The 11,268-nt window shown below is 37.9% G+C and overlaps 1 protein-coding gene across 1 annotated transcript; it reads left to right on the top strand.

The window, feature by feature from the left end:
* Nucleotides 1-1,217: 1,217 nt before the first annotated feature.
* Nucleotides 1,218-10,356, top strand: LOC306850428 (bone morphogenetic protein 4-like). Its single transcript, XM_079386087.1, has 4 exons — nucleotides 1,218-1,642; nucleotides 4,515-4,637; nucleotides 6,035-6,390; nucleotides 8,974-10,356. Exons 3-4 carry the CDS (start codon nucleotides 6,042-6,044, stop codon nucleotides 9,825-9,827), a joined length of 1,203 nt encoding a protein of 400 aa, XP_079242213.1. The 5' UTR covers nucleotides 1,218-1,642; nucleotides 4,515-4,637; nucleotides 6,035-6,041; the 3' UTR covers nucleotides 9,828-10,356.
* Nucleotides 10,357-11,268: the final 912 nt, after the last annotated feature.

Here is an 11,268-nt window from a genome sequence, read left to right as displayed (position 1 = left end):
CGACTTAAATACAATAAAAATAAAAATAAAAGAAAATAACTAAAAATATAATAAAATACCTAACTACATAATACTGTTATTGTTAGAAATTGCAACAATATAAAATAGAAATATAATACATTTATACATTTAACATTTTAATTAAATCAATAATTAAACAATAAATAAACATTTATCTTCTGGCCAGAGGAGAACTGCCTCCCCCCCCCCGACTGAGCCTGGTTTCTCCCAAGGTTTTTTTTCTCCATTCTGTCACAGAGGGAGTTCTGGTTCCTTGCCGCTGTCACCTCTGGCTTGCTCAGTTGGGGACACTTAATTTCTGGTGATTATCATCAATTTGATTTCACAGATACTATTTAAACTAAACTGATCTAGACAATGACATATCTAAATTCAATAATGAAATGCCTTTAACTGAAAATTGAGTGTTTAATCTTATTTTTATACATTACTGACACTCTATCCTCCAATGTGATGCTGTTAAGTGCTTTGACACAATATGTACTGTTAAAAGAGCTATATATATAAAGGTGACTTGACTTGACATCCCTTTAATGTGCACTTGTGTTTTTTTTTTTTTTTTATGTTTTAAAGACATTTTTGGGGTCATGCAAAAATCAAGGAAACATTCAGTTTTAAAATGTATGTACATAATGGTAACGTTATTTTTGACTGTTTTCTGAACATTTAAAAAAACTTTAGATGAATGCACAAAAATACCGTTTTTTCTTTGCTAATATTTAGAGAACATTAGCAAAGACAAAATAATCATTCTATTAACATTACTGAAGAGCTTTGACAGAACCTTGCCAAAATGTTAACCAAAGTTCTGAGAACATTCCTTGTTTGCTGGGTTTCCACAAAGACAGTTTATTAGTTTGTTTGTTTAGCTCATATAAAAAACATCTATCAAACCAATACACTGATCTGAAGAACGTTTGAACAATTTGTGCAATAAACTATCCCATTATACAGTCCTAATTATGTTCTTTTTGAACCTGTGGCGCTGCAGAGAACCATATTGAAGAACATGTACTTTTGAGAGTAGCTCGGTTTTATTTTAACCTTATTACTTAGTTTATTCTTCTGTGACTCAAACATCTTTTCCTTCTCTATGCAAGTGTGGTCAACCCATGTGATGACATCCCTGGAAGAAGGAAGAAGAAAAAAAAAACATTTAATAGATTGCATGTGCTTGCCAGCGCGCTGATTATAGGCTCCAGAAGAAGATATCGCAGTATCCATCCACAGCGTGGTGTTGCAGTGCATGCATGCAGAGAAGGAAACAGATCTCATGTGTTTGCGTTCTCTGGGGTTTATCTGAGGTGTTGGGTGAAGTGCGGTGGGTTGAGAGAGTAGGGGAGGAGGCACAGGGTGAACTTCACAGGGCGGTCACATAAAAACTGCCTGGAGAACTGGATGCGGGATCAGTCGGTGATGTTCTCCGTGCTCGACTATTCTTGGTTGGAGCTACAGAGATCCGCGTTCTCATTGGACTCGGCTGCTTTCTTCTACGTGATGCGGAACTAATGATCGAAACAGTCGCTTCAGGCTTGGACTTTTGCTACGTGAGGTGAACTCCTTTCAAAACTCCGTTTTACCGTCTTCTTATCCAGGAGTACCGTGCGCATCTCTACCAATGGTAAGTTGGCATGTCACTATGCATGGTTCTTCGATATGGTCATAACAAGAAGTGATTTACGGCCGTATCAGAGGCATGCGCAATTATTTAGACCCGATGACACGCGTTTTGGCCATTTTGCGCGTAAATGGGAATCTTTTACGCCCTGTGTTCTCTGAAGGCGACGCGACTAACTAGAACGCTCCCATTATATTCCTCAAACCTGCCTTCACGTCTCCAGACGCAAATATTATAATCAACAAAGCTGTGCACACCGAATACGGGAGCGTTCAGTTTTGGGGGGAACTGGGAATTTTACACCGGATTTAATATTTTAGTCTATGCTTACCGGATAGCTGGAAAGTTTTAATGTTTTTTGCCTGTTTAGAACCACCAACGCATTGCTCCGGCACCTGACCGCGCACTCAGGAACCCAGCCGAGTGGATGAGCGCTTCCACATCTGCTCCTAATGTACCAGTATGACATTTCATTCGGACAGAATTGACATTCTGTTTTAATTCTGTGTTAATGTGGTGGCTAATAGGCTACTACGTTGGTATAGTTTTTTTTATATTAGCCTACGTGGCCTAAATCATGACGGTGGTACGTATCAAGATTCACTTTTATATGAGTTTTTGGAAACTACAACCAAATTCTACATTCTGCGTGCACCGAATCTCTGGTTTCTGCGTAGAACGTAAACCGGTTTCAAATGCAATTCTAACGCATTCCTAACTCAAGTATACACTGGTTTACGCAGCGTTTATGGTGTCATTCTAAGTTAGCTTTAAAACAATAGCTGTGTCCTTCATTTGATTTAATAAGTTAAGAGAAACCGGTCTCCAGTGCAACTGAGCAAGTACATTTGACCTCCACGAATGTTTTGAAGACTCCTACTTTGTCTGAAATGAGTTGTAGTGAAGAATGATGGCACTCAGTCAAGCATAAGAACACGCTGAAAGGGTTTATGAGGTACATTATGACATAAAGAGACACAACCCATGAGTAACTTGGCAGGGATGTTTATCTTTAGTTCAAGGAGGTGGAAAGCGAAAAAAAAGGAAGAATCTAGATATAGTCTAAATATCTTTTCATACCACATAGCCTACTTGTTAAAAAGTAAACTGTTGCAAGAGCTGTCCTCAAATAGTCCACTGATGATTACAGATCAACAGATGTTGTCTAGACTAGAGCAGAGGTCATGAGACTTTTTCAGGCCAAGAAAAAGGTTCTTGATTAATGTGCTTATAGTACTAATATGTATTTGCATGGTTTGGCATGATATTCAAAACTATTAAAAATCATTGCTTTTGATAGATGGAGGACTTGTGCATTGCAAGGGAGGGACAGTGACACAATTAGATGAAAACTTTGCATTCTTATCTTTAACTTAATATAGTCATTCATTTAAATGCATATTTCTGTTGTTTTGTTGTTGTTTTTCATGCAAATTAGTTTGAGATCAAACAGTAATAATTTGGAGGACCCTGGTCTAGAGATTGTGTCAGTGCAATACAGATTCTGTATTTTACATGTGCATGAACTTTAGAAATTGCATTGCAAGCTACAGGCTGCTTTCCTTAAGCTGTCTCGTTTTCCAAATGGACAGAATGCTGCTTGGATCTCCAGATTTGATTTCTGAATTAAACTTGTCAGAGGTTAGATCCTAAAACTGGCTGCTCATATTGTCTGTTACTGTGGTAACTTACTCCCCCATACACATCTGAAGAACCATGTGCATAACCTAATCTCATTAAGCAGGGTTAGGGTAGAGCAAAGTCGAGCGCTGTGAGCTTTAAAGACTCTGCCAAATTAAAGGAAGCAAACTGCACTATAAAACCCACTCTGCACAAAAGCACATGCATTGCACTCCATCTTCAAACAGGGATTCTGTAAATATTTAGGGCAGTATCTGTAGGCTTTTAAACAAGTGTAGGTGGTCTGAAGAAACCAATTGTTTGTGCTTTGCTACATGTCTTCTGGCATGGCTGATCAAAGTCTTTTAGTTACACTCATTTTTATGGTTTGCTCTCGACATAATGAACTGTTTGAATAGCTGCGCTAGCTGCATTGTTGTTCAGCAGATTTTATGAATCTAAAAACCACTGGCCTTCTGTTAAGAATCTAACACTGTGTTTCGGTAGATCAGTCAAGAATCACCACGCAAGCCACGCTAGTATAACAACTGTGAAGACGGAGAGAGAGAAATAACTCTCATGACCACACACACACACACACACACACACACACGGTGTTCTTGTTAAAATGCATCATTCCTGTTGTAATGGTTGGACTTGCTCCAGCGTAACTAAGTCCAAGAAATGACAAAATTCATGCATTGCTACGCTCAACTATTGAGTTCAGCTGTGGATTCAGTGATGACGTTGTTTTCTGAGACCTTTCACAAAGCACTTGTGATTGTTATTAGTGCAGTTACTCTGTTCTCAAATGAATCGTTGAAAATCTCATTTGTGGAGTTGCATGGTGGTTGCAATGAAGATATCTCTTAAATCCATTCTGTTTTTGACGCAAATTAGATAGCTACGTATTTGGATATTATGGGTTCTAACAAACCAGGACGGTGCCGCTTGTATGGCCAGTCTGGGTTGGGGGATTTTTAAAGACTCTTTAGGAAGGATTTTTAAAAGACCATCAATAAAAGAGGCAGTCTGAGATCCCTTTGTTGACAAACGAACCTCTATTCGTATGTAAATTGAATTGCCATCTTTTCAGGTGTTCACACATGGCAGTCTTGCGCAACACGTTATCGTTCCTCATTTAAGGGGTCTGTCTGGCCCAAACTTGCATTTTGGTTTTAGTGAAATCATGTCATGCTTATTCTGAAATGGGATTACATGAGATATTAATGGCAAATATATCCTTGTATTTCAGGAAAGGAATCTCACCGCAGTTCTTAAACAGCCTTCTAGGACCACATAACATTCACTTGAGGAACTCGTCCTGTATCAACTCTCGACAAACATGGACTGTTTTCCCATGCTTTATTTTCTGTCGGTAAGTGCACCACGCCTATCCAGTCCTAACCGTGTGATGAGGTTGTTACATATTTGGAGCAAATTAAAAGCCTTAGTCATTCTTTACGAAAACTGTGGTCAATAAGGAGTTTTGCTTTAAGCTTTTTATGTTGCGGTGCAAGCACTTGAAAATTGTAGGTTGCTGTCCTTGTTTGACATCGGTTTTGACTACCAAACTGTTTGGTTCGGCCCTTAAAGGGACACTTATCCCCAAAAATGAAATTTATATCATCATTTACTCACACTAATGTCACTCCAAACCATTACAAAATGCCTTTTGTGGAACACAGAAGAAGATATTTTGGAAAATGTGTTTTTGTGTGTGTCCATACACTCTTAAAACTAAAGGTTCTCTTTGGCATCTATGGTTGCATGGAGAACATCTATGGAAGCTTTCCATTGCACAAAAGTTCTTTATAGTGGAAAAATAAATTAAAATATTAAAAAGTTCTTCACACTAAGAACAAAAATGCTTTATTAAGACCTGATCACTGAAAGGTTCTTTGGGGAACCAAAAATGGAGTCCAAAGGAAGTCATACAGAGTTGAAATGACATGAGAGTGAGTAAATGATGACATAATTTTATTATTTTTTTGGTAAATGACCCCCAAAACTACTAACCTTTGTTCATTTGTATGGCAGTTATCTGGAATAAAAAAGGTCTAAAACATACTCTATGCAAACACTTCTACACTGTTAGTATGTTAGTATATAAAGTAAACAAAAATTATTGGAGAACATTTTACAAGAAAATCAGTCATCAAAGTGTAACATCATGCCGATTCTTTGTAATTAGTTGTGAAATTAATGGCATTTACTAGTCAAAATTGCTACTCCACCAAATTTTGTTTTCAGACAACTCTTTTCTTTAAGTTTAATGTAATTATTTGTGAAATTTGTAAGCAATTTCAGAGTGAAATCCTACATTTTATTTCTTCCAGTATAGCTACAGTAAGCTCAATTTTGTATCGTGTTGCATTCTGAAACATGTCAGATGCATTTCTTGTACTTTTAGTTCAACTACTGTCTTGGTGCAGCAACACTTTGAAGGGAATGTTGCTGAGTAGAAGTAAAAATGATCGTAACAAGCTACTTGAATAATAACGCATATAGTGTAATGACGCAGACATTTGAAGGAAACCTTGTCTTCCCCTTGAGTACGGAGGTCTGTTACAGGACCACATATTTGCAAATCATTGACCAAGCATTCTGCCTTCGAGAACTTGCGTGAAGTATGTTTCTGACCTAAATGTCAATGACATTTTAATGGTATCCAATTTAATTATTGAAAGCAAGGTGACAATGGGGAGTCAAACATCTTTCATTGAAGTCTTGCTTTTCTCTTCTGCTTCCTGAAATTTCCCACCTGCCCACCAGAGACATCATGATTCCTGGTAATCGAATGCTGATGGTCATTTTATTATGCCAAGTCCTACTGGGAGAGAGCAGCTATGCTAGTCTAATATCCGAGGAAGGGAAGAAGAAAGCGTCGGCTCAGCACCTGGGTCAGAGTCATGAACTGCTGCGGGACTTTGAAGCCACACTGCTGCACATGTTTGGGCTGCAGAGGCGACCGCGACCCAGCTACTCGGCTGTCGTGCCCCAGTATCTGCTGGACCTGTATCGCCTGCAGTCAGGGGAGGCCGAAGAGGCCGGAGCCCACGACGTGAGCTTCGACTATCCTGAAAGGTCCACGAGTCGAGCAAACACTGTGAGAGGATTCCATCATGAAGGTAAGACAGCAGAGATGATGGCACTTGACAAATGCAGACTCAACCCAACATTTAAAAAGTCTCTGCACCACCACACTTTGTCATGTGGATCCTGTCGAGGGACTTTCCTCAACATGCAATTATTTTTAATGCTACTCTACAGATTTCTAAATAAACTCCTGTTGCCAGCAATGCGGTCTCTTAGGTGGACAGAATTCCCAGAAGGCTTCAGAAAAACACACATTCAGTATCAAGATGATAGAAGGTCATCAGCATAGTTAAACAGTTTATTCTTGTTATTTGACTTTTCTTTTTACCTGCATACTTAAATGAGTCAAGAGTCCAGAGTTTCAGCTACATTGAAAAATGGACAAGCAATAAGTGGAGTGGATACCACTGAAAATAAGAGTGCGTTAGAGTCACCAGACATAAACAGGACGGTCAATTTTTGGGGGGCTTTTTAACTGTAATCAAAAGCTAAATTAGCTCTAATATGAAATATAATCTTTCACTTACGATAAAACTAAAAACATTTTGTTTTAATTTCATTCACTTATAATAAATAAAAAAGGCCACGATCAAGTTGTTCCACAGTTACTAACTCTATCCAGCATGTGTTCTGCACATCAAGTGAAAATACTATTTAAACAAAATTGCCTTTTTTGACGAGTGTTATTTGCTTAAATGCTATTTTGCAAATTGAACAAAGCAGGTTTAAAGCATCATTTTCGATTAAACCAATGCACTTAAATGACTGGAAAAATGCACTTGAAATGCAGGAGTATAAATGACACAGTCGTTTTAGTTTATTTCAGTGTGTCTGAATGTCATTGGTGGGTCATTAATTGTCCTGCTTACAAACTCTCACTTCTAGACACTCAAAATAATAATAATAATAATGTAGAAATTACCTTTAGTGAAGATGCTGTTCAAGTAAACACTTCTGAAAGAAAAGGGCATATTTGGCATTCAGTTTGTAAAATGATCAGATTACAGATTATGCAAAGCAGGAGTTATATGGATCAATACTAATTGAATAAATATATGAATAGTAAATGATTTTAAATATTTGAGAACAATCTTATAGATTCTGTTAAGAGGAAGTAATCCACTACAATGCTAAAAACAATTCACCAAGAGACAAGACAAATTATGGCAGCAATATTATTACAATATTGATATCTGAATTAGTTAAGTTACTTGACTTCCTCTCTCATGTAACTCTGTGAGTCTTCTACCAGTTTCTCATTCTTCTGAATGATGTTTTCAGTGGAGACTCCTGAGTTTATAGCCGTCTGTTCAATAAAGTAATTCTGAAGTCAAAATGAGAGAAAGAGAGTGATATGAGAGACATAAAAGTAGGAGATGTCGGAAATTTCTTACCTGGATGAGAGATTCGTAATACAGTTTTATTCTAGACAGCAATTCTGATTTGACTGCCATGACTGACCAATCAAAACCAAGCAGGAGCCATGTAATATAGAAAGAGTGAAATAACAGGAATTTATATGAAATGTTTTCCAACATTGGTAATATTGCTTGAAAATCTGTAGGTTGAGCATCAGTGCATTAGCATGTATTACTGTGCATCGCTACAGTGTATTAAATTACATTATAATTAATGCTTGGTATCATTTTAGTAGATAATTGTGTTCATAGTATTCATGTTGGTTGCACTTTATTTTAAGGCGTCCTTGCAGTGTAATTATACATTTAAGTACTGAGTAATATTAATGAACTACATGCACTTACTGTATGGTTAGGTTTTGGAAAAGTACAACAGCTCCCCCCAACCTAGCACCCGTCTAGTGGTTGGCTTAGGGTTACTTGCATGTAATTGTGAATAATTAAGTGTTAATATAATAGTAAGTACATGTAACATCATAAAATAAAGTGTTGCCTTCATGTAACACTTCAAAAACACTAAAACAACTGTGTCATTTATTCAAAGAGCAGTTTAATCAAATAAACAAAAATCATGGATTCTGGTTTAGACCATGTTTGTTCAGTTCAGTTTTCTTTGAACATTCCTCAGAGAATTAAAAGAAACAATTTTGTTTAAATAGTATTTTAGTGTTGATGTGCAGATCACATAATGACTAGATTTACTGACTGCAAGAAATTGTGGGGGTTTTATGTTTTTTTTCTGCTGTGTTAGTGCATATTTTAAAAAGACGCCACAATAAACAGTACAGTCTTTTGAGGTATTCATGTTTATAGTAAGTAAACTAAAATAAACATTGACTAAGAAAATGATAGCTAAATTAGTTTTTGTTTTAGTGCTGTCAAACGATTAACTGCATCCAAAATAAAAGTTTTTGTTTACATAATAAATATACACAGTACAATCACATATATTATGTCCACAAAAACTTTTATTTCGGATGCGATTAATCGAGATTAATCTTTTGTTTATATAAAATCTAAATGTAAGGTTTGAACCAAACCATTAATAGAATTTGAGAAAACTGATACATTTGAGTATTTTTTGATCACAGTTAGGACGCCTAATAAGAATTTGCTACTGTATCGTTTCAAAAACTGGGTCATGGTAGTGTATCTTCTACCAGTTTCTTGAGCTGTCCTCTGATTTTCCTCCTCTAGAGCACATGGAAGAGCTGCAGTCAGACAGCTCACCGGAGACTCCTCTGCGCTTCGTCTTCAATCTCAGCAGCATCCCAGAGGAGGAACTCATTTCTACAGCAGAGCTTCGTATCTACAGGCAACAGTTAGATGATGCAATCTCAGATCCCCAACCCACGGGAGATGACTGTCTCCACCGGATAAACATATATGAGGTGCTGAAGCCCCCGCGGGCTGAGCAGCTCATCACGCAGCTGCTGGACACTCGACTGGTGTGCCACAACACGACCCGATGGGAGAGCTTCGACGTGAGTCCAGCCGTGATGCGCTGGACCCAGGACAAGAGCTCCAATCACGGCCTGGCCGTGGAGGTGGTGCCCCTGAACCCAACCTCGCGTCACTGGGAACGCCACGTCCGCGTCAGTCGCTCCTTGCATCCGCTCCCAGACGCAGACTGGAGCCAGCTTCGCCCGCTGCTGGTCACGTTTGGGCACGACGGCAAAAGTCACCCGCTGACACGGCGAGCGAAGCGCAGCCCGAAGCAAAGAGGTCGCAAGCGCAACCGAAACTGCCGGCGGCACGCGCTTTACGTGGACTTCAGCGACGTGGGCTGGAACGACTGGATCGTGGCGCCGCCCGGGTATCAGGCGTATTACTGTCACGGGGAGTGTCCGTTCCCTTTGGCTGATCACCTGAACTCCACCAATCATGCTATTGTGCAGACACTGGTGAACTCTGTAAATACCAATATTCCCAAGGCCTGCTGCGTTCCCACCGAGCTCAGTGCAATCTCCATGCTCTACCTGGACGAGACGGACAGGGTGGTGCTGAAAAACTATCAGGAGATGGTGGTGGAGGGATGTGGCTGCCGCTGACCGGGCCGCAGCTACACCCTGGACACTTATTTATAATGTCCGTGTTGAGATGTGTGTTTCTTGTCTCCTCGATCGTATATTTTGACAAAAAAGTATATATAAATATATATTTATATCAACATAATTAAAAAAAAATTTAACAAAAGTGTCCTTATTTTAATTATAATTCAGCTGTACAACTTTTCATAATGTATATCGGACTGTATAAGGGTTTTTCTTTGACCTAGAAGAATTAGCCACTAAAAAGTTTATTTACTGGTAGTATTTATTTCTTTAATACAATATACATTCACCAAATGCGTAGCCAAGCGACCCCCTCAGAAAGCATTGTTTGTGTACTTAAAATAGAGCACTGTGTGAAATGCTAGGAAAACTGATTTTCTTGCTATATCAGACGAAGAGATCAGATGTGTATTGATGTGCATCAGCATGTGATTTACATGTTCCCAAAATAACTTTGTTGTTAAATAAATTGTGAAACTTACCAACAACAACGTGAGATTAATAAAAGGCAGTGTGACGCTCTGTTAAAAGAACAAAATCATGATATACAGTACTGTAGCAGTTGTGTGTGTGTGTGTGTGTGTACAGTTCTAAAACCTTATGTTTAATATCAGTTTGCTCATTTTCAAACATATTTTGTGAATTATTAACTGCCTAATGCTGATTTTGCATATTTTCCCACCTAATCTCAGCATATTTTCAAGCCTCTACTGTATGTTTGTACTAAAATAGCACACTTTTAAAATAATATTATTTTGGACGGTTTAATTAAGCTGATAATCACAAAAGTTTTATGCATACATAGTATTGTAGTGAAGACGGAATCATGTTTATTACATATTATACATGGCATGTTATATATGCTATTTGGTATCTATAACCTAATGAAAAAGAAAAAACATTTTCTTGTATAGATTGATGTCCAAATATGCACAAATACCTATTTTATCATATTCGCAGAGAGAGTGTTCTAAAAAGTTTCATTTTGGTAATTAATACTTCAATTAATCACTTAGAATCAAGTAACAATACAATCAAAGAAATGACATGCGAAAAGCCATTAAGCCTGTGAAGAACATGTCTGGGTGATAGGGCCTAATACCCCCGTTACTAACAGTTAAGCACAATTTACATCCCACTTCTCATTATTTTAATGCAAAAAATATAAAAAGTTATTTTACATTACAGGAATCATTAACTAATCAGAATTATAACTGCGAATAAAAACAAAACGGCAGTAAGAATTTGTTGGGGAAATATAATGCCACCATACAAAAAAAAAAAACCTCTTCACACATTTTATACCTACACATTTAATTTTGGGGTGAAGTGTAACAAGGACGCACATTTGAAAAACAATGCAGAAAAACGAGCTGCCAGACTCGATCAGTGGCATATCAGTGAAGTGGGAAGTGAATTAACACACCTCTTCTCACCT

This window comes from Barbus barbus (genome assembly GCF_936440315.1).
Source record: "Barbus barbus genome assembly, chromosome: 30".
Classification (NCBI taxonomy): domain Eukaryota; kingdom Metazoa; phylum Chordata; class Actinopteri; order Cypriniformes; family Cyprinidae; genus Barbus; species Barbus barbus.
This window is presented reverse-complemented; position numbering and strand designations above follow the sequence as displayed.